This window comes from Mesoplodon densirostris, chromosome 8 (genome assembly GCF_025265405.1).
Source record: "Mesoplodon densirostris isolate mMesDen1 chromosome 8, mMesDen1 primary haplotype, whole genome shotgun sequence".
Taxonomy (NCBI): Eukaryota; Metazoa; Chordata; class Mammalia; order Artiodactyla; family Ziphiidae; genus Mesoplodon; species Mesoplodon densirostris.
Window position 1 is genome coordinate 63891961 of NC_082668.1, and position 24728 is coordinate 63916688.

The 24728-nt window shown below is 34.4% G+C and overlaps 1 protein-coding gene across 1 annotated transcript in view; it reads left to right on the forward strand.

Moving 5' to 3' along the window:
* KYNU (kynureninase) overlaps positions 1 to 24728 on the forward strand; it is a 101709-nt gene that overhangs the window by 63886 nt on the left and 13095 nt on the right. Inside the window, 2 exon segments of the mRNA XM_060106815.1 lie at positions 4453 to 4551; positions 5594 to 5667. Of these exon segments, the coding sequence (XP_059962798.1) occupies positions 4453 to 4551; positions 5594 to 5667 (173 nt within the window).

The following is a 24728-nucleotide window of genomic DNA, read 5'->3' on the forward strand; positions in this document are numbered from 1 at the left end:
ATCTCAGCACAGACCCTGTGTATTATTCCACTGGTTAGAAAAATTTTTAGTATTGTGTTGTAAAGATGGCAAAGACAAAAAGTCATGATATTCCTTGTTTTATTGAAAGGGATTTTAAATATATTTTAAACTACTTTTGACTGTCCAAGAAACTTCATTTTAAAAGATGCCAAGCCTGAATAAATGGTTTATGCAATAAAATTGAAACAGAAATAAAGGATATCAAATAATATTTTAACATTTAGCTTCAGTTTACAGAATATTTATTGACAATTCTTTGACTTTGTTTTTTTACTTATTTATTCAACAATTGAATTATTTGAGTTCATATTATATAAAAATAGAAGACAGTTTAAGATTGGAAAATTGCTACAAGAGTTTTATGCAACCAGGGCTGTAAGATGAGAGAAGAGAGAGGGTTTAGCAAAGGTATCTTCCTATGGAAGTTATCTTGTGATCAAAATTTCAGCTACCCAGGCAAATGAGGAGGGAAAGAATACCCCAGAGACAGAGAACGGTTTATGCAAATAAATGAAAGTAGGTGTAGGGCACCCGGGACAGGAAAGCTGGCAAGAACCAGATCATAAAGGTCTTTAAAAGCCATACCAAGGAAAATGAGTTACATTCTCAAGTTAATGGGGAGATCTTTGAAGGGACACAGGAAGTCTTATAACCAAATGTATTATTTAGAAAGTTCATTGGAAGAAGGCAGGCTGGAAGTAGTCCGAATGGTTAGAAGACTACTGCCATAGTTTGGGGACTGACTGTAAAGCCAGGTGACACGGTGGCTGAACACCGCTGCTGTTCTTGTATCAATGAGAGTCTGAGCAATTGTGGGTAATTTGAATAAAAATCTGTTGAAAAATATTTGATTTCTATTTTTAAAATTACATGAAGTATGCACTCAAGGGTGAGGTCTGTTTTCACACATTCATATTGTTTTACCTACTCTTATTCGTAAAATAATGAAAATGTTAACTGCATGGCTATACAGAGGTTTTGGAGAACTGTTAGTTTTTTCTTTATTTTTAAGATGCTGCCATCTAGTGAAACTTTTGTAAAATCCCTTTGTGATGATCTCACGCAAGTTTGTATCTTACGGTCATTTCCTAAAAACAGTCACATTTTAATAATTTATGTTCTCTGCCACCCATGGGGAAAGAATTGTACATGCATTAAAACATACTGTAGGAGCCACAAGTGATTATTTTACATCGTGCCACAGATGTGACCACAGGGCTTTTAATAACAGGATACAGTAGGTGAAGTTTCATGGTTTCTTCATTGTGCCATTCTTTATAAATAATTGATAATAAAAGTGCTGCCTTTTTATTCCTTGAGTTTTCTAAGAAAAGTTGTGTTGTAAAAACTTGTCTAAGAGAAGTTAAGTTGTAAAAATTTCTTCATAAAAAAACACTTTAATTGGCTGTGTTGGTGAGAAAAAAGAGAATTTTAAAATCAGAACTTTTTTCCCCAAAATTTAATTTCCATATTAAAAGTGTATCTTAAAATACAAACTAATTGCATATATGTGTGTGTCTGTTTATATATCTATTGAACCTAGTATGCAAACCTAAGTTTTGATGACCTCTAAATCTTGATGGAAATTAACTGTATTTCTTTCCTATTGCTCCAAAAATTTGTGCTAGCATGAAGCATCTGTCATATTTTTATGACATGTATTGCTCATTTTTTGTGTTTTAGAAACAAAATACCTGTAAGAACTTTTTCTTTTATGATGTTCTAGTTCTGGCCACATTACAGTAAGGTTTCTAATTAACTGACTCTCCAATATATTGAGTTTTCTCTATGGAAACCAATGCTATAGGGCAGGGGTCAGCAAATCTTTTCTGTAATGGGCAAAATAGAAAATGTTTCAGACTTTTTCGTTCATATGGTCTCTGTTGCAGTGATTCATTTGTGCTTGCAAAAGCAGCCAAAGACAATATCTAAACAAATGAGATTGTTGTGCTCAAATACAACTTTATTCATTAAGAACAGGTCATGGTTTGCATCCCTCTGTTCTGGGGAAAGTACCTGTAATAGCAGTTTGGGGTTATTTATTCTTAAGAGGTGTTAGAACAATTTAAAATTGGTCCTTCTGCAATTATTTACTTCAAAAACTTCAATCCATAGATGTGTTTCTTCAAAGTTGCAGGAAGTCTACAAGTTTTAAGAATGTAATTATTATGTTTGCTCTTAGTAAGCTAACAACAGAAGAACTCAGAGGTAACACATGTTTGCAAAGTGAACTATCACCCCCATTTAACGATCAGCTTTTCTAAAAAATTCATGTCATTAACTGAGACAGAATAGAGTCAGATAGTAAGAGACTGTTAGGGTCTCAAGTCAATGTACAGGAAGAACACAGTATAGAGTCAAAAACAGCATCATTTTTATGGGTCACCTTTGTGTCAACTGATCTAGACAGGACTTGGTTGCAGGGATCCTGCTAATCTCAGCTGAGGTCACTCATGCATCTCTGGCCAACTAAGAGAATGTGGGAGAGTAGAATCCAGGTTGAGCCCAGGGGAGGATGACTCTGATCCACAATTTTTTCATCTTCCATCTGGGCCAGTAGGTTGGCCGAAGCAAATCCTTCTCATATAGGTGGCAGAGGGCAAGAGAGAGCAAGCCTCATCACTCAAGTGATTAGGAGATTCTCTTTGTATTATATGTGCTGATGTCCCTTTGCTCAAAACGAGTCACCTGACTGATCCCAGTGGCGGAGAATTGCACCCTGTTCGCAGTGAAGGAACTGAAAAGTTACGTGGCAAGGGACATGGATACAGGAAGGGACGCAGAATTGGAACCACTAAGGCAATTTACTACAGCATGAATAGACTTGATCAAATTAAATGACATGATTAAGTGATAAACTGAAAATTTTATTAACTCTTTCAGGTTAACAGGATATACTACAGCAGCAGTTCTCAAACTTTTTAGTAATGCAAACCTTTTATATTCTTAAAAATCATTGATCACCTCAAAGAGGTTTTAATATTGTTTATTTCTATCTATCTATATTTACTGTATTTCTAATTAAAACAGAATTTTAAAATACATTTACTTATTTTAGGACAAAAGTGGCAAACCCATTACATATTGACATAAATAATATATTGTTAGGGAAGCAAAACTGTAGTTTCTAAAAGAAACAATAAAAGGAATGTTTTATATTTGGCAGATATTTTATATAGATAGAGAGATCTTTACTGTTTGGCTTCATAGAAGGCAACTGGTTTTATATATCTTCTGCATTCAATCTCTTGATTTTTTTTCCTTTGTGAAGCACAGGAATAAAATTGGACCTTGTACAGATACATATTTAGAAAAAGCAAAAGTAGTCTAATAGCTTTTTCAGTTAATTGTGAATAATCTTTGATACTACACCAGAATTTGACAAGTGAGAACTTCTTGGGAGTTGTGGTATGAAATGTGAAACCAAATCACTGATCTTTCTATGCTTTGCTATATTAAAATCCATTGGCTGATCTTTCATTTTGAATAGATCTTTTAACCATGCATGATATATAACAATAAGCATTGGTCATTTGGAAAATATTGGTTCATTGTTATGCATAATTTACAAACATTGATATTTACATATTTCAGTATATGTTCTTTTAAAAAATTATATATTACTTCTAAACTCATCAGAAATATCTTTAAATACTGGGAAATGGTCATATTCATAAAAGTGGATACAAGTTTTCCAAAATTCTACTTTATCTTGGTAACTACTTTTTTTCCTTGGCAACAAATCCTGTGAGTTATTTTCCTTAAATTGACAGACTCATTTAATTTTCCAAAATATGTCTATCAAATACCTAAGTATGACTTACTATTGTTTGTATATAAGTTGCTCTTTCATGCAAAAACAGGTTTCCAGTAAGCTAAAGTGGCTAATTCAGCTTGCAACTCAAATAATTGCATAAGTGCATTACTTTGAGACAACCATCCTACTTCAGGATATGGTCAAATGTCTTATGCATAATTCCCACATTAAATCTTAAAAATAGGAAAATTAAGATATTGAGATTTAATATAAATGTATTAGTTTTATACTTTTATCATGGAGATATATAAGTGAAATTAACTTTTTCATGCTGTAACTGAATGGCTTTGACACACAATGACAGTACAAGCTTCCACTACCTCGATTTGTGCTGAGGTGCCAGCAATTTCACCCATCATTGCTTTTGCATTATCATTGCAAATGTCAACACAGTGAAGAAGGCCAAGAATGTCTTCTTCCTGGTATGAAAATTGTTTTGACCTGAAACGGTCTTGGGAATGCCCAGGATTTTGTGACTCACACTTTGTGAGTCACTGTACCAAAGGATGAACTATATTTATGGTATAGCAGTGCGTCAAAGATTTTCTTAAGTATACTGTCTTTACTATTTCAAATCATTAAGCGAATTCAAAATTTATTATGTTCTTCCACAGGGTTGTTTGGTTGGCTTTGATCTGGCACATGCAGTTGGAAATGTTGAACTCCACTTACATGAGTGGGGAGTTGATTTTGCCTGCTGGTGCTCCTACAAGGTATCAACAAACTAGTTGATATATTTTTATTATTTTATTCCATATTGACATTAATCTAAATGTAAAACTGGATCAGTGGCCAATTTTAAGTATTTGACTTACCTCCATTTCTTTCATTACTGTATTTTCTGACTTTAGTTAACTGTAGAGTCACATGATAGAATAGTATAGGTTATTAAATTCCATCCTCTATAGAATACTATTCCTTCAATTCCCTGGCTGCTCTGTAAAAGTCAGGAGGTTCTGGAAAAAAAGCTCCACACTGGGCCTCCCTGGTGGCGCAAGTGGTTGAGAGTCCGCCTGCCGATGCAGGGGATACGGGTTCGTGCCCCGGTCTGGGAGGATCCCATATGCCGCGGAGCGGCTGGGCCCGTGAGCCATGGCCGCTGAGCCTGCGCGTCCGGAGCCTGCGCGTCCGGAGCCTGTGCTCCGCAACGGGGGAGGCCACAACAGTGAGAGGCCCGCATACCGCAAAAAAAAAAAAAAAAAAAAAAAAAAAAGCTCCACACTTAGAACTTAATTCAAATTGATCTGAGTTTTTTGTTGATATGTTGTGAAATTTCTACATAAGTAAAGATAATTCTTATGGAATCAACTTTGTATTGACATTTGAAGACAAGTTAATTGACAGGGAGCATGGAAATAAAACCAATTTTATTTTAATTTAGGTGTTTTAAAAATATAATCTTTTATTATTATTTAAATATTCTGTGACAAAATAATTGAAATGAATGAGCTCTGAAATGAGATAAATGTCACTGGAACTATTATCTACTAGTTGGGGCAAAATTTGGCTAAAAAAGTAATAGCTATTTATTCTCGATTAATAATGCTATGTTTCATTTTTTTTCTTTAAACAAGGTAACTCCAAATTCTGTTTTATTATAAAAGTTCAAATAGTCACACATTCTGATCTTGTCAGAAGTTGGTTTCATAACAAAAAAGTCAAATTATTATATTGTTTACTTTTGTCATACATATTTAGGTAAACTCATACAGTTTAATTTATTCTCAATCCAGTAATTTTTTTTTTTCAATCCAGTATTTAAATACAGGAGCAGGAGGTCTTGCTGGTGCCTTTGTCCATGAAAAGCATGCCTATACAATTAAACCTGCGTGAGTACTATCTTTAGATTCTTCTTTGGTGATGAATAAATGAACTTGCATTAATAATATGCTAAATTTACATGAGCTCTTTAAGATGCTATCCAATAAGAATCTGGACTGATTATAATTATTTTACTACTCTATGAACAATGATATGCTTTATCGAAAATAAATGGTTTCCAAAGAGCTCACTTGGTTGAATAAGAAATTTAATCACAAAAGGGAAGCTTTAAGGCTAAAAATGAGTCCCTGTAATCATGCAGAGCAGATGGTTTAATGCAAAGAGACTATTTAACTTTTTTTCAAAAATTAGACTTTAGAAAATTTCAGGTTTCTCACATTTATGAATAAATCAAAGGCAACTAGAGCTGTGCCTAATAGAGCTTAAAAGTGGTATGTGATTATTAAAACTACATCTACCTTTAAAGCTGGAAACTTATAAGATGGTCTTGTAAGGAGTATCTTCTGTCCTAAAAAATTTTATAGTCCATGAAAACTGAAGAAGCTGAACCCTGAACAACAGACTGACTACATAAAAAGAAATACTTTTCAATTTTTATATAGCACTCCATTTTTTTAGAGCAAGTATAAATGCAAATGTGATACACCGACAAATTTACACATTTTTATTTGACTGGGGGACTCTTAAGTGTTTCTCTTTTTTTAATCTGGTATGGAGATAAAGAAATAATATTCTGTAAAAAAGATCCTTTCAAAGTTGTATCAGAGTGTATGTGATGAGGAGACTGTCTAGACTCCTAATAGGTAATATAATAACATTTGATTAGTTTTCTGAATCTTCTCAGTCACTGGCTGAGTGGTATAATCGTTATAAGAATTGAAACTGAATAAGTAATAAAGCTTGGAGCACCTCACATTTTTGAGATTCTGTGCATATAAATCTTACAAATTTAAGATGATTTTCTATAGCTCATTTAATTATGTCTAAAATTTCCACAAGATTTTAAAGTTTTAAAATTAAATAGAGCATTTTTTAGGCAAGTATTTTGTTAGGCAGACATCTTCCTTGAGTATATTGTCAGTACATTAGATTTCTCCCCTTGTCCCAAATTCTCTGAAAAGAATATAAAGCGTATATTATAGGAATATCATACATGTTTTAAAAGGTCTCTTTTTCATTTTTAGCAAACCGCATTAACAACATTTTACCTAGCATAAGTGTTTTCCATATAGACGGTATATAAGGTATTGCTTGCTTTTGTGTGAAGACTCACTACCTTGAGCATTTACAACTCTCCACTTATTTAAATTGCAATAGAGGAATCAGCAAAGGGAAGCGAGGGTGTAGTAAGTATTCTACACAAATTCTAGAGAATGCAAGTGTTAGCAGTTTAACTGATTTTACAGCATCTCTATTGCACTTCAGATTTCTTTCACTGTTATTTGCCCTTAATGGATGAGGAACTGGAGAGGGTGGAGGGGTTGTAGTGTGTTTGCATGTGCCTCATCTTGTAGAATCCCAACATCCTCTAGACCCAGTAAGCAATTGTTAAGTCTATGCTCCCAAGAGAAAGACCATGCAGACAGACCAGATTTACATTCCAGCTTGATCACTCACTTGCTGGTCCATAACCTGAAGAATGTCCTTGATTTCATAGTGTTCTAGCCTCTATATAAAGATAACATCAGCATCTACCTCATAGGCAATTACTGTGAGATTAAAATGAGATGATGCATGTAAAGCACTTAGCATAGCCACTGAAGCATGACAGGTGATCCATACATGTAGGCTAAGTATTTTGTTGCCTCAAAGTGAAGTTGCATGTTAACTTGTAGAATTTTGCCTAGTAGAGATCATTTCTCTCGAGCAGGAAACATAGCCTTAAAGATTACGGCTTGTGACCTTTAGGACATTAATCTGTTTTGTACCTATTGCCAAGTTCAGACTGACCCTGTAAGTCTCTATTCCTTGAATTCTCTCTCGTACTGGCCTCACCATCTTAATTGGCTCCCTTGCTAATTAATGAGTTGATTGAGATCTTTATATGTGTTCATTTTATATTTGTATGAGAGCCATGCTTTTAACTTTTTTGAAAATTATACGTTATTAACTATTGTTGCATTTTAACTACCTGGCTTTGGAGACTGACGACTCAATTCAGTCTGACTCATGTAGCCCTTCTTACAGGAAAGCCTGTTTGTTGTTTCTTCGTTTGTTTGTTGTTAAAGCTTCTTTTTATGTGATATCAGAGGGACTAATTCCGATGGTACCAACTTCTACCCTATAGTGGAATGTAACTGCTATTGATGTTGTAAACTTTGTCAAGTAAACTTTGTTGCTTAAAAAAGGGTGACATCTAGTGGCTAAACGCATTATTTCAAATAAAGAGTGCATATAACTTTTCCTGGTCCATTCATCCTTTCATCAAGTATTTTTTAAGTATATATATTTAAATCGTTTTTTAATTTTATATCATTTGACCCCATATTTATAGTGCAATGATCGTGTAGTCAAAGCCTTCGATAAAGAGGTAGGACAGGACGAAGGTGGAAGTTAGTGAGGGGCATTCTAGGTGCATGGTTTAACGTAACGCATAAATGTCTATCAAGGCTGAGAAGAAGGGCATTATGGGAGTGGTTGGCGGTTGGCCTACCTGCTGTAGTGAGTGGATCCCAGAACATGTAATCTTGCATTCTAAAAGCTTAATATTCATTATATAATTTCAAAGTATCTTTATATGATGTTCCCATTAGCGACTGGTAAATTACATCTGTACCAAGAAATTTCACTTCCTTCTTTTGTTTAAATAGGCATTTTGGCCATTGTTCAAAACTGATGATGACCTAAGACTTTTTCCAAGAAACTCTGCCAATCAAAAGAATGAGTAGAGGCCAGAGTCAGTCCACTGCATTAAGCATTATAACTCAAAGCTATTATTCTCAACTAGAATTTGACCTTTTCCTAGTTTATCATCAGTTTTTCTCATTCCAGTGTCATATTCTAAACCTTGTCTGTAGCTAAGAATTATACAAAATTAGAACTGGTTGTGAGTAAATGTCATCTTGTGTCTTTTTCCTTCAGGACTGACTTCAATTTAGTCTACACAGTTAATTATTGCTCTGAAATATGAAGGGAAATATTTTAATTGTAAGAATTTGACAATCAGAAATGTATCACTTTAAAAAAAGTACTTCAAAATCTTGAATTTTTCCTTTTAACTTTATAAGTGTTGACCTTTCTGATAGACTTTAGATCAATAGTTAACCTTTTGGTTTTAAGGAATTCAAGCATATCTGAGGACCATAAAAAGATTCTTCTGTGAGAGCCTATAGACTGCAATTCAAGACACCACCACCCATCTCTTCTTTTTTTTTAGAGAGACTCTAGCATGAAAACAGGAGTGGATTATGTGAGCTATTAAGATTCCTTCTATGGCTTACTTTTTTACCCTGTCCAATGAAGTAACACATACAAGAAAACTGCTGTTCCTCACTTTCCATGCTGGCATAAAAAACCTCCAAATGGTCTCATATAGTAAATATCTTGAAATGCTAGTTTCCCCTACAATTTTTCTTTTTTTTAAGTTTTCTGAGTGGCCAAGAATGGGGCCTACTGATAATTTTTTTAAATGCCGGAATTTCAAATCATGCCAACACATTTCCACAAACAGCTAGAGGTATCTGATTGAAGACTTTAAGTAGAGATAACATTTTCAAGGCTTTATTGAGAACTTGACTCATCTCCTTTATTATAATAAGTCATTTGCAGGTTAAAAAGGACCAATAGAAGAGGCTGGCTGACATCAGTACATGGTTAAGGCATATTTTAGAACTCAGAAATGTAGGTTATTATTATTATTAGGGAACTTAAAAAAAAGAGGAACAATATAAGAAAACAACATTGTTTCCTATAAAACAATATAGGGAAGTCTAAGAAAGGATAATAATAAGCATCAAGAAAATTTAGTAAAAAGACTTAAAGAATTATAAGCATGTACCATGCTTGACCCAACTGTACAATTAATGTTATATGGAGAGATCATCTAATGCACATTTGTTCTGGGGAGTGCTGACTTGATATATTTGATTCTACATACTTTTCCAGGCAATACTAGAGAATACCATAGCCCAAAACTCATCTATAATTTAAACCTTGTTTTGGTTTCTGTGATTCTTTCTGACTTACTACTTATCACATCCTTGTCTACTACCTGCATAAGGTCTTGTTGTTAAATGCTGAGAGAACAAGGAAGTGTAGGTGTGTGAATTCACAAGACTCCAAATGCTTTCAAATGGACCAGACCAGTATCAAGATTTCTCAGTGAGAGTTTTCACAGAATCCCTAGTTGATCTATGACCTAGACCTCCCAGGGCATCTGTTCTACCTATTTAGCATGTTTCTGGAGTTAGATGTTCAGTATGAATTAACATGGATGACTTCTCAGCCACAACTTCCTGCCCTATCAGACAGCCATATTAAATGTACTTGGCCATCCCCTTTGTCCTTAATGTGTACCTCCCACAGCCCTAATCTTCCAGTGTACCACTTTCTCTTGCTTCTGCTCCAATGTATGTGATTACTCTTCTATATTTTATAAGGTTTTCTCTTTCACTTTTTCATTGATTCTCTCAATGCCTCAACCCTTGGTCCTCTTGCCCAGGAGTTTCTCATCCACAGTCATTATGTCAACAACAGACATTTGTAGAAGACACCAATTTGCATTTCAGCTTTACCACTTGCTTACTTTCTAGCCCTTACTTTCATCTGATTGCAAATTGCAAGAGTTCCTGATTACCAAAGCATTATTCCAGTCCCCAAAGATATATGACAATGTAGGAAAGCAAAAACTGTCATAGTAGGAAATTTTCACTAATGAACTACCCACTTATAAAATTAGCCTTTCCTAAACACCCTTTCCCAATTAGTATTAGCATTTATCTCTATGTTATTATAAAAAAGTTTGGACTTTTGCTGATTATAGAATTATAAGCATAACACAATAAAAACTTAACGGAAATGAATTGTAAAGTAAAATTTTTCAAGAGATTCAGGATTTCATGATGCAAGTGATACTGAAGAACTGCTGAATCACAAAATCATGGACAATGAGAATATGTCAGTCAGAACCATTAACAGATGAAGTAGATGAAATTAGACACGGTATTTCAAGAGCAAATGACTAGAATATCAGAGATTAAAAGGAAGTGATGAATGCTTCAAAAAATTTTGTGGAAATGATCATCTTTATGCTCATGCTAAAAAAGTTAAATATAATACAAAAAAGATTGTAGTTTGCTATCACATTTGTTAAAATACACACAAAACCCCCACAATTTATTATTCTTTTTAATAATTAGCATATTATAATTTTAATGTAGGTTTTGTCAAATTATATTTGTTTTACAATTAAAATTTTATTTTTCAAGAGCATCTCAATCAAATCTTTTATTCTTTTTTCCTCCATTATTTACTTCAAAAAGTATGGTTTACTGTTTTAAAATAGTTGTATTTTAAATGGCCTTTTCCCAGTATTCCATTTGTAATCAAATAATGAGGACTTCCAATATATCCATACATCTTTCCGATCTTAGGAATTAAACATGATGAACCTTCCATTTTATCCTACTCCAAAACGAGTATCCTTTCTAAGGTGCTCACTGCTTTCAAGTAGAGAGAATGTTCCTAAGTCAATTGAGGAGGCATGAGCAAATATAAACAACATAGATTTTTGTACGAGAAACTTTAATAGATAGAAATAAATATAGGCTATTGCATATGATTTTTAAATCATACAATCTATTTGGAGAGATGCCATTTCAATAGCTGAATAAACAATTTAAATAACAGGTAACACAGGGACAGAATATGTGCCACAAGGCAATTTCTTAATAATTGCTGGGTGAATTTTCAGATATTGCCATAGGAAGAGTGAAGGAATAGATAACTTTAACTCAGAGCTGCTTTGGAAAAGCTTGAAGAAGTTGGTGGTGAAACTTACAGATACAATTCCTCTGCAAAATGGAATGCTATGTTAACTAAGTGAGTAAATTTTCTCTCTGTTACTTTGGAAGCTGAAATTGTTGCCTATGAGGGAGATTTCACTTGATTAGTTTCATAAATTTAAGGAAGTATAAAGAAGAAAGAGTTACTTAAATGACATTTCTTTAAGGAATATGTCAAGTGATCTTTTTCTTTTTATACTCTTTACTAGAATTTTTATGGAATCTGAGTTATTGACTTAACATTTAAAAGTCTGCCGATTATCATAAAATTGCTCTTTATATCTATTCTACAATATTTTAGAAATTATAAACAGTGGTAAAATCAAGTGTGCTTCATACTCTTAGTTCCAGAGCTATGCTCACGAGTGGGTTATACCTATTGTAAATTTTAGTCCCCAAAGCCTCATTGTAAGGGATCCAAAAGAAGACAATTTGATTGAAGAAAACACATTTATGGATTCATGGCATATAACATATACCTGTTTTCATTCAGAAACCATTTTAGATCAATAGCTCTAAAAGGATCCCTCATCTTCTTGGCTTGACACTTTTTTACTGTGCAAAATCATCTAGACAATTTTCGTGTGTGAATTTAGGCTGGGATCATAAAAATAACGTTTATGCACTGAGGCATGATCACAGTTAAAAATAATTTCAGTAAATAATCTGATTTTCTCAATTTAAGAGATAAAGGAATCCTGGCTCTTAAAATAAAACCAAAATAGTAATCATCAGTATGAAAAGATACATTAAAGCCATTGTTGCTCGCAAATCACTATTCTCAGATAATGATGACATAAAGACTAATTTGAGAAAACTGAAGTCCTTTGAAACCTCAAAATTTATTTTCTCTTTGAAAATTGCAGACTAGTGTCCCTGGAGATATATGAGGTCAGTGAACCTTTTAAACACAAAAAGTAAAACTTGTCAAAGAGCTTCAGTTCTTGTTTTAATTACTTCAAGTTTTGTCCCTAAAGTAACCTTCAGAATCTGCAAGGGTTTTTAATATAAACTATGAAGAGCTATTGCTAAACTTTTATTTGTTCTTGTTGAGAAAATACATGTATCCATCTGACTCTTTATGACTGTCAAAACAACCACGGTGCAATGATACTGTTGTGTGGGGCAGCTTGGGAGACTGCTTATCACACACAGACCCACTGGGTCCTGGTGCTTCCAAGACTGAGCTGTGCCAACTTCACAGGCCACAGGAATACTTGGAATGCATTACTCAGAAGAGAGGTCTGAATTCCTATGATCCATTTTCTCTTTGATCACTTGTTTTTAACTCCACCCCAGAGGAGAGAGTTTGATTGAGTGGGAGTTATCCTTTTCTCTAGAATGGAGGTTTGTCTCCATCATGGTAACATCTTGTAGAGATAGCTTGCCTTCATTCTCTTATAAATCCTTGCTCCAATCAGATGTAGTCAGAGTCTCAGAAGATTTGGCACAGGCATGGAAACCTAGGCAGAAAATGCCCATTTGATTCTTTTTTATTTTTTAAGGGGGCCTGCGATCCTTGTGAGAATTCATCTTAGTATGTCCAATGTGATTGTTTGAAAAATTGACTAAATTAATTCTAAATGTTTAAGTACAAGGACACTGTCCTTTTGATTTTCCTTTACTTTCATAATCCACAATGCCCAAGAAAATATTTTTAAAAATTTGTTGTTGGATATATGGCTCTTTCTTTACTCTCAGCATAACAGACAAACCATCTTCTAGCATATGGAAGCATTTCTACTTTGCAAGGTATTCTGAAGTGGGTATGATTTGCAAAATACTGTCAAATTAAATATGCATTTCCATATGCTTCTACAAAGACCAAATATATCCATGAAAACCAGCTATATACAACTTCAAAAGTCCTTCATGAGTATTTTAATCAACATTTCAAATAGTTCTTTCTAAAGTCCTAAATTCAGATATCTTCTTGATATGTTTTGTGCTTTTAGCATCAGTATTTCCACAGATTATAAACCAATATTTTATAGTAATAATACATTTCAATAAATCATATGCAGAAATTTTTTCTTAATGAAGCTTTCACACCAAGAAAATATTGATTTAGCTCTTGTAAGGACAGCATATTATTCTGAATCTTCAGGAAACAATTTTCATTAACCAAAACTTACAATAACAGGAAGTACTTTCTTATAACTATGCTTATCATACTATTAGCTCACTGAACATATTTTAACAAGCCTCCTTTTGAGTAAGATTTGAAGATGTAATTGAATATGTAACAGAACCAAGTAAAGCACTCTATCTTAACGATATTTACATTATGATTGGGCAAATGAGTGGAGGAAAAGGAATTGAACCCCCATACATCCACAACTCCTTTCCAAAGCAGTGTTAAATCAGCTGACTTAGAACAGAGAAGAGCAATTGTGAATAGATGATTTTTTTTAGAAACTAGGAACTGATAAAGATCTTCTTTACTAAGAGTGAGTTGGTAATATTTTACCTGTCTAATGTCATGGCCATATTGAGTCTTATAATAGTCATGCTTAGGTACTAGTTGCTGACATCAAGGGATGAATGCACAATTCACGGACTGAAACATCCTGTTTTGTCAAGATTTTTATTGTCACTAGCACCTTTGAATCTGCTTCTATCTCTTAGCCGTAAGTTTACTTTTCCTTCAAATATGCTGTTCACCAACTGCCTGGATTTAGGTTTTCCTTGCTCCTTCTCTCATTTTTAGTTGAGCTTTTGTTTTTGTTTTTTTGCCTTTTGTTATAGTTTATATCTGTTTTCTCTGATCCTTATTCCTATGCTATAGCTCCACCTTTCCTACATGTGCCTGAACTACTGGTATTTTTGAATTTCAATATCAACTTGAACTTTAGCAATTGTGTTCCTGTTTCCCAAGCCTTTCTTCTCACTCTGCATGGTAGTTTAGCAATATTAATGCCTCATTGTGAGAAATGGCCTAAAAACTTTCTGGGATACTTATGTACCCATGCAACCATGCCCATATCCTACCCAACTGATATTACTTCCCTGAAGGCAGTGTTTTAGTATTCTCAAACTCACCCTTGTTTGCATTTGGTCATCCTATTGGATGGCTTGCTTAGAAAAGACTGTCAGTGGAGGCTTGAAGAAACACCTTGGCTGATTATAGATGAATAGAGCTTGGAGTAACCGAAAAGAAAGAGGAAAAAAGTATATAATTGTTCATGAAAAGAAGTTAATATTGTCACTGAACATTGTGGAAGAATTTTGACTTATAATCTTTTAAGGCACAGCTGCATAATGTCCTTGTACCACATTTAGATTCATTAAAGAAATATTTATTGAGCATCTACTATATTCCAGGCATTTTTTTTTAAGTGTCTGGGATATATGGACAAATAAAGCAAAGATCCCTCCCCTTATAGAGCTTACATTCCAGTAAGGAAAGACAGATTATACACATAATAAAGAGTGAATTGTATGATATGTTTGAAGTTGATAATTCCTATAGACAATTGGAAAAACAGGACATTAAAAGTAGGTATAAGAATACTCTGTGGGGCTTCCCTGGTGGCGCAGTGGTTAAGAATCTGCCTGCCAATGCAGGGGACACAGGTTCGAGCTCTGGTCCGGGAAGATCCCACATGCCGCACAGCAACTAAGTCCATGAGCCACAACTACTGAGCCTGCGCTCTAGAGCCTGCAAGCCACAACTACTGAGCCCACGTGCCACAACTACTGAAGCCCGCATGCCTAGAGCCCGTGCTCCACAACAGGAGAGGCCACCATGATGAGAAGCCTGTGTACCGCAACAAAGAGTAGCCCCCGCTCAATGCAACTAGAGAAAGCCCACGCACGGAAATGAAGACCCAACGCAGCCAAAAGAAAAAAAAGAAAAAGAATACTCTGTGGAATCCTTGGCATTGCACAGTATTAAAAAGGCATTCAGGAAAGCTCACCATTGGGAAAATATGATGTGGATGAAGAGGTGAATGAGGTGGAGACTGGACCAAATAATTATTTGGTGAAGAGGGTTCCAGGCAGTGGGAGTATTTTATCAAAAGCTCAAAGACAAGAGTGTATTGAGAAAGCCAGCATGACTGGAATAGAATGAATAAGCTGGAGATTAGTGAGACAAAGTGGTCCAGAAAATGCAGGCCCTTATAAGGCAATGTAAAGACTTGGGATACATTGCCCATTTTGCTGAAAAGTGACATGACATAGCAAATTTAAAATGATCATTCTGGTGTCTTTCTTGGGAATAGGTTGTAGGAGGGTAAGGGTAGACTTTGGGAGACCTGCTGGGGAACCATTAAGGAATGCAGACAAGAGGTGACAACAATTCAAAGCAGGGGAGCAGTAAAGGAGGTGATAAGAAGTTGTAGGCTTCTAGATCTATTACAAAAGATAGGTGGCAGCACTCTGAAGGAGGTCAAAAACAGAAATGTGGACGTCAGTTAAGGGATGTTTGCAATCACACAGAAGTGAGCCACTCACTGTCTAAAATATAGTAATGGCAAGTGGGATAAAGAAAGCAGGACAGAGTTAAAAGTTATTAGGAAATTAGAGGACATAGAGAACAGTTTGGCTTAAAGGGACAAGAATGAGGGGAGAATCAGACTGATGTCTGTCCAAATGATGCTAAAATACTCAAATGTCATACAGTTATTTCAACTATCAACTAAAAAAATATTTCTTGAGCATCTACTACAGACAAAGCAGTATGCAAACACTGGGGATACAGACAAGAATAAGCCTGTTTTCTTGGGATTTATCATTCAGTGTGACAGCGAAAAGGAAGAGAGACGTTGGAGAAACCTTTGCTGAGGAGGTGATATTTGAACTGACTGGAGAAATCCTCCTAACTCTTAGTCAGACTGAAAGGGAACAGGCAGTGGTGGGGTGTTCCAGGCAGGATCATCGAGGTCCTTGTGTTTCAAGTTAAAGAGTTTTGATTTTTATCTTAAAAACAAAAGGGTGCCATTGACTGCTCATATGGAACAAGACTGCAAATTCAAGTCTCATCACCTCTCCAGGTATTGGTTTGATTACGGGAAAAATAAATAGTTAGGCCTGGGCATCTTTAAGATTCCCTTCCAGTTTTTAAACTCTCTGATTCTTTGGTAATAAACATGAAGCTTTGGAATAAGGTAAACTGCTGATAGGGATAACTCAGAAATTAAAACCAATTTAATGGAAATCTGTGCATCATCAGTTATATTAATGAGTTTGATGACCCTCTTCCCCTCTGTTTTTTTGTAATAGGTGGATACAGTAATGCCCAGTAAGTTCATACAAATTTATAACAAACTTTACTATAACTTTCTCATCATTTTCTTTTTCTCAAGTATGAAAGAGTACCATGTTCACATTTCCTAAGTTCAGCTACCAATTTTTTTATTATGAAAATTAAGACTATATAAAAGCTATTTGAATGAATACATTTCTCATTACATCCTCAGTAAAACAACCTTTGTGGAACTTTTCATTCTGTGAAACCTGATTATTTGATGAGGATTTTAAGTAATATACTTTCACTTGAGGTTTGGTTATACAGGACATTAGGATATGAGATGACAGACAAACTTATTCACAATTGCTATTACAAATTTTGCTTAAAAATAAACAATTATGCTGTACCCCAAATGTTCCATTTTTTTTTAATGCTACAACAGTTTTGTTGATTCAACACATTTTCTGAAACCATGAAAGCAGTAAGACAATTGTATTTAGTTCTAAGTTGTGCCTGAGAGAGACAGACAGAGAGAGAGAGAGAGAGAAAGAAAAATGAGAGAAGAGGGGTGGGGAGGGGAGGGAAGAAGAAAGGAAAGAGGAAGAGGGAAAAGAAGAGGAAAAGGAAAAGAAAAAAAAAAAAAAAAGAAACTCCCAGTCAGGTTTATATTCCTAAGCACAGACTTAAATTATTAAATGTGTGGTGATAAATTGCCAAATTAAAGGACATCATGAAAGCAGTTTTTAATGCAAGTGTACTTCCTTAGAAAATATTGTGATCTATTTCTTTATATGTGGGATTTTGCTCCAATGAATAACTGCACTTTTAACGTAAGCTAAGAAAATCGGGATAAGTTGTTTTGTTTAGTTTTGGTGAGGTATGGGGTGAAGAGAGGTAAGGGGTTTGCAGAATAAGTTAAATTAATTCAGTGCATGAAATATTTAGGGATTCATACTGGAGATTCTGCCATTAAAGGTTTGCTAAGGAGATCAAGGAGCATTTTGATATTTCATTTCATAACTCTTAGCATCCAAAATCATATTGATTGGATCCCTAGTGGCTTCCTCTTACTGAATCTGAATATCATGGCTCAAAGATGCCTTTATTGTAAGTGATGCTTTCCATTTGATAATACTTATTTGAAACTCCTTTTAGGAAATTTATGATGTTCAAAGAACAAAAAGCATATTAAAATCTTTACTTTTTATTATTTATTGGATCTCTCCCAACACCTTCTCTCAAAATTCTGTTAACATCCTCATTTTAAGTAAATTTCCTCACTGCTTGATTTTTAATTTTTGATGGCAAAAGATTCAAATTTCTATCCAAGTATGATGATGATCCAAGCATCTTAATTGTTATTGTTCATATTCAGTTTGTAGATATGATTTATGAGCTTGTGATAAGAGCTACTTATAAGCTAATTTAATGGTTTTTAACTTTACTGCATTAGCTTTAGAATATTTGTCTTTAGAATTCATGCCACGATTTCATTTATATTACATTTCTTTTGTATTTTGATTTTCCCTTTCCTGCATTCCAAGTGGTGGAGTCTTAAAATGAATTTAATTTTCCCCTAGGTTCTTAGAAATGTATTTTGAGTTTGAATAAATATTCTTTGAAATAATCATTTCTTTATTTGACTTTAAACAGCCCCCATTCCATCTGTCAAGACTTTAAGGTGTAATATATGATTGATACACATACTCAGATTCATTAAATTAGATACCTAGGTCCATGCATTTTGAAGGAGAGAAACTAACTACAGTGATTATGAAAGGACAGAGTCAAAAAACCATTTTTTTTGAGGAAGGGAAAACATTGTATATAAAAAAATGTGGCCGTCATCTAGCCTGGCATTTTGCCAGGTCAGAACCTTAAGCGTAGTGTTTAAGTAATCTAAGGAATATTGGGGTTTTTTTTAAGACTCTTTGATGAATTAAAAAAAAAAAAAAAGACTGCCCAGGCGATTTTGCATGTGTTTGTGAATATACTTGGTCATGATGGTCTATATCTGTATTTGGGCTTGAAGGACTAATAACTGTATTATCTTCAACCACTTTTTTAAATTAATTTTTTTGGCCACCAACATGAGGCATGTGGGATCTTAGTTCCCCGACCAGGGATGGAACACACGCCCCCGACAGTCGAAGCGGAGTCTTAACCACTGGACCGTCAGAGAATTCCCTTATCTTTGACTATTTATCCAGCGTCTTGGGACCTCAATTTTCTCATCTGTTTAATGAGGATGATAATAGTATCTACATCACAGGATTCTTTTGAAGATTGATTGTTTAGAACAATGTCTGATTCATAATGAAATCTCAGTTAACATTTGTTTTTGTTGCTCTCAAAATTAATAAAACAACTACAAGAACCTAAATCAGGATGAACCCACAAAATCAAATCAAATTCTTTTGAGTACTTTTACAAGATCTTTGGTTGATGTTTGAGGAGTCAGTCACCTGGTTTCACGTTGTTCACTTTCCAGCATTGGAAAATAATACGGGGAAAATACTTTATCTTTTGAACATACTATTTTAATAAACAGAATTCTTTTTCCTTTTCTTATTTAAATTAACAATGATTTTCAAAATTTTAATCTAGTTATGGTAAAAGTTATATTAGTATGGGCTCTTATATTAAACATATATTACTGATGTTATTTATCATGAAAATATTCAGGATAACCTGAAAAATGTTAGAAGTTAAAGAAGAGATTCTAAGATTCTTTTACTTTACAAGTAATTACGGGTAAAAATAAATTTTAATAAGATAAAAATGTCATTCTCTTGCTGTAACACCCCATTTAAATTATTAATTTTTATCAAGTGAAAGTATAGAGCAATTAATTTTAGAAAGTTGTAATTATTTCCAGAAGAAATAATATTTAGAATTTCATTAAATTATAGATACCACAAATGATTAAAAGAATATGGTAATTATTAATATTTTATATCAGAATAAAGACATAGAGGAAGAAAAGCATCACATGAAAATCAGTGACAGTTTGGGACAATTAACCACTACTGGCTTCAGGACTTTGAAGCACATACAACATGGAATAGCTCCTCCATCCTCTTTTTCATAACTGTAAGAGTGTTTGTACTATGATTTGTTGAGTTGTTTTGATGAAAATTTTCAAGTAATTGCTTTGGTAACAGAATTCAGTGATGCCACTGTCACATCTAGATATTAGACTTTACTGCCATATATATTATCCTCCTGCTCTGGAGCACTCTCACCCAATTTACTACTAATTGTTAGGGAATTATGGTATAAATAGCCTCTCTGAAGAGCCGTGTTTTCTTTCTTCTGTTTCTCTTACTCTACTTTCCTTCTCTTAGTGAGTTCAATATTCACGTTGATGAAACTGAAACTTCTTACCTTTTGAGTCTCTAATTTCATTTCTTTCAGGGTTTCAATCCACTCAATGTCTCACTCCTAACAGAATCTGTCAGCAACTCTGTCTTCCTTAGCTCTTGTTTAATATCAGACATCTAGGTTTGAGTCCATTTTCCCTCTCTCAATTCTTTTTACTTTGCTATGTCACCTGAATCCATTCTTCTTGAGGAAGAGACACAGGTCCCACCCACAATTCTTAATTGTGAGCCACATAAAGGCATGAACACCAGGAGTCAGAGATGGGGGGCTACCCACCCACCCTTTGTTGAATTAATATTTGTTTAATTAGTTTATACCCTGAGTCACACCCACACCCAATGGACTTTAAGCTCTTTGTGGGCAGGAACCATTTCTAGTACAGCTCACTGTACTATTTCTATGTCTTGCTTCTATCAAGGTGTCTCAACTATTTTTGAAGAATTAATGAGGGAAATATAGGAAAACTCTAATAAGCCTGATAAAAGAAAGATAATTTAATTAGTCACATAAATGATAGAAATAGAGTCCCTTATAACAAGCATCAACTCTACTCTAACTTCACACTAATTTCCTTTAAACTATTTTATTTTACCTGAGTCTACTTTTAGCATTTGCTCTTCTACTCAGCTTCCAGGGACTGACCATCTCAGCTTCTATTTACTTATTGGTTTGTTAAGATACTTGCTTTGAACCCCCTCCTTCAACTTCCTTCTGATGACGCTATATCAACCACAGCTTCTCGCTGTGGGTCAGTGTTCCTGCTCACTTACTGGGCAGGATATGGGCTTAACTAGCTATGTTCCTTTAGATGATCACTCAAACTCTGTAAGCCTTACTTTTCTCAAATATAAAATGATGGAAACAATACCTACATCAGAGTGTTGCTGCAAAGACTAATAAGATGACATGAAACGATCTTGCCCATTTTCCAGCAAACGTGTTTTTGTCTCTGCCCCTTTTTTTCCTTAGCAGTTCACTATGCAAAAGCTTTGCCCAACCATGCCTTTTGAATAGGATTTCCTGTTGGCATGAGAACAAGCAATCTGATTTGATAGATCACTCTGAAATGTTCTATAGGATTATATAATTTCCATCCAGAAGTGACATAGATGTGGTGGCTAAGGGTGATGGATAGCAAACAATTAGAATCTCCAATGCGGCTGGCCCAGAGGTTAGTCTCCCAGTATCTTTTGTACTAAGCCATTGGATAGCAAAATATAATCTCTTTAGTGAATAAATTCAAAAGAAGCATATTATCATCAAATAATGAGGCAACTCAGAAAAAATTACAATATCATATTTGTACTTTTTCAGATAAAAAGTTAAAGCACTTTTATGGATTCAGTAAATAAAGCATAAAAAATGATGCCTTGACCTCAGTTATAGACTGAGGTCCAAGTATTTTTTCCTCTAAAGATGAAAACTTCTTCCCTTTGTGTATTTACTTGTTCCTTTCATATTTGGGCCATGAACATGCCATCAGTACTTTTAAGCACAAACTATAATTTCCTCCTATGATACCACGTTCATATCTAGGTCTTTGATGGTAACTTTGGATACCATGTATCTAGGTCTTTGATGTTTCTGTCAGATATGCCCAGCAATCATAACTCATACTCTTGAATTTTTAATAGCACTCTACAAACAGAAATGACAAATACCTAGTCTTTTTAATGAATACACAAAAATGAAGGAAAAGTTGCTAAATAAGAGAAAAAGTATTGAAGTACTCTCCCAATTTTTATTTTAAACCCGTTGAAAAAAATGGAAAAAAAAATTCCCAGTTTTTCATTACCCTGTCTCATAGCCACTGTGTTTGCCTCAGATTTTTAAAAAAGAAAATGTCAAGAGGAAAATTTTGAATCCGTTTCCAAAGAAAGCATTACGTGCAAAAGGGCTCATACATTATTTTTTGATTTGTAACTACAGAAGAAATCATTCTCTTTAACAAACTGTAGTATTTTCTTCTCTTTCAAAAGATAGAAATAACATAAAACAATAGTCAATGCCTCTGTATTAAATGATAGTGAATGAATCTAATTCATTCAGACTAGAACTCCTTTCTTTATTCCTCTTTTTTTACGCAAACATAATCTTAGCCTCAATAGAAAAGGTGATACTGAGTTCCCCTCAGTACCCAGCACAGTTCTATGCCTGCTGAAAGAATGGGTTTTCAATAAATATACACCATGATAAATATAAGTACCTCAAATAAACAATTACATTGTACAGTGATTTGTTTTCCCACTCAATTTAACTCATCCATATAGCTCAGTTATGTGTTCAGATTAACTAAAGAAAGGTTCTGATTCTGGATATTTAATACAAAAATATATGAGAACTTTGATAAACATACTTTTCATTTTATAATTGATTTCAGTTGTCATCAGAAATTTAATAATTTTTTAGTAAGTTACATATGTAAATGTCACCAGACCATAAACTTAGGTGGACAAATAATTTTATTTTCTTTGTTTTCATCTATCAACTCATTTGATTCAGGAAATTGTCTTATAACTTTGAGGTATACTTAGTGACTTTTCTCAGTAAATTCAGAATTTAAGCTCTGTCAGTTCAGAGTTCTTTTCTTGTCCTTCTCTCCTTAGGATGGCATCTAAGGTTGCACGATGGGTGACGTACAGAGTGCCCAGACATAGATAAAGGAGAGGCATCTTGTCTACAGCCATCTCCTGGAATCCATTAAGATGTACCTGGCACTCCCTTGGTCATCTGCTCCCATTACTGCTACATCCTCCAAGATGTCTGTGGAGCTACCATGACCCTATGCCCTTTATCCCAAGCTCCAGTGGGGATGCTGACTTTCTCAGTCACTTCAATTTCCTTCTCTGGGGAAACAGGAATTTAAGGATACTCTCTTGGGTCTCTTGGGTTAGTATGATCCTAAATTATAAATGGAGGTGCTATCACAGGCCCTTCTGCTAACCTTTTTTGTATGAAGATTATGGCACCAACCTGGCATGGAGGGATTCTTACAAACCCTTTGGATTGCCTCGTAGGGCTGAGGGAACATGGCTCAGGAATTTCGTATCATTAGATCCTCCCAAACATATCTGGAATTCCCACTGACCTCTCAACCATCCCAATTCCCATCCCCTAGAACTTAACTGGGGGTAGGGAGTACAGCCCAGCTCTGTATTAGGAATATGAATCCAGTCTTTCTATTTCCCTTTCTGAAGCTTCTCATTCCTCAGCACTCACAAATGTAATTTGATTCATGGGTTAGATTTATTATTCTCTTTTCTTTTTGCTGTTTACAGCATAAACTTTATGCTAGGCTATTATATGAGACACTTGATAATTAGAATGCCAAAATGTCTATCTACTGCAAGTCAAAAGCCTTGGCTTTTAAAGACTACTGACTCTGCTATAAGTTTCAGTAGCTTGTTTTGAACTCAAAGCTAAAAGGAGTATACATCTTTTGGTGCTCTCCACTTAACAAATGACCCTGAAGCAATAAAATTTATTGATTCACTGTGGAGAAGAAAATTTTAGGAAATTATTTGCAAATGATGAAAAAATTTTTAATTAATACCTTCAAAGTTTTTTTTTACCACCCCAAACATTTTTTTCCAAACAATATTATGTCAGTAGTTGTCCCTGAAGCCATAGATTTTTCAAGTCAAGAGAAATTGTCAATTAATATGTGACTAAAAATATCATACATAGCAGGAGCAGAACCCAAACTGGATCATCAGTTTTCTAATAAGTTTTAGAGCTTTATTCTGGAAAAATCATTTGAAAACTATTCTGAAGTTCAATATTAAGTCTATACCTAGAAATTTAGTAAACTCAATAAAAAAATCAGCAGAATTCATTTAAAGTCAAACACTATAACACACACAAAAATATAAAAGTTGAAAAGGGAGGTGGTGTGAAATTTGCCCTCATAATCTTCATATGTGCTGGGCCTTTGAATATGCTATTTGACTATCTGGAACACTTTTTCATTCCTCTTTTGCTGAAATATACTCATTCTTCTGCTCAGCTTCCTCGTCAGAGCCTCCCCTGACCATCACCACACTAGTCAGTTGCCTGAACTCATGCTTCTCCTAACAATCTTTTACCATTCGTCACACATCCACATTACAAACACTCTTCTACAAACACTAAGAGACTAGTCCCTGATCTCATGAGTTTACATTCCAGTTGGGGGAGAAAAGTGAAGATAAGCAAGATAATTATCAAGTTCATAAAAGATACTACATGTTCTATTGTATATCTTTATTTTTTGGTTTCTTATCTCTTGCAATCATTCCCTTTCAGGACCCAGAACTCATTCTCATTCACTTTTGATATAATGACTATGTGATATTTTGTAATATAAATTTAGCATAATTTATAAAACTAGTCTTTTATTGAAGGAAGTTTAGGTTATTTTCAATCTTGGACTATTACTAAAAGGGATGCAATGGCTATACTTATACATAATTCACTTCATACTTGTACAAGTTCTACTGGAGAAAAAACTCCCAGAATTAAATTTGCCAGGTCAAAGAATACATGTATT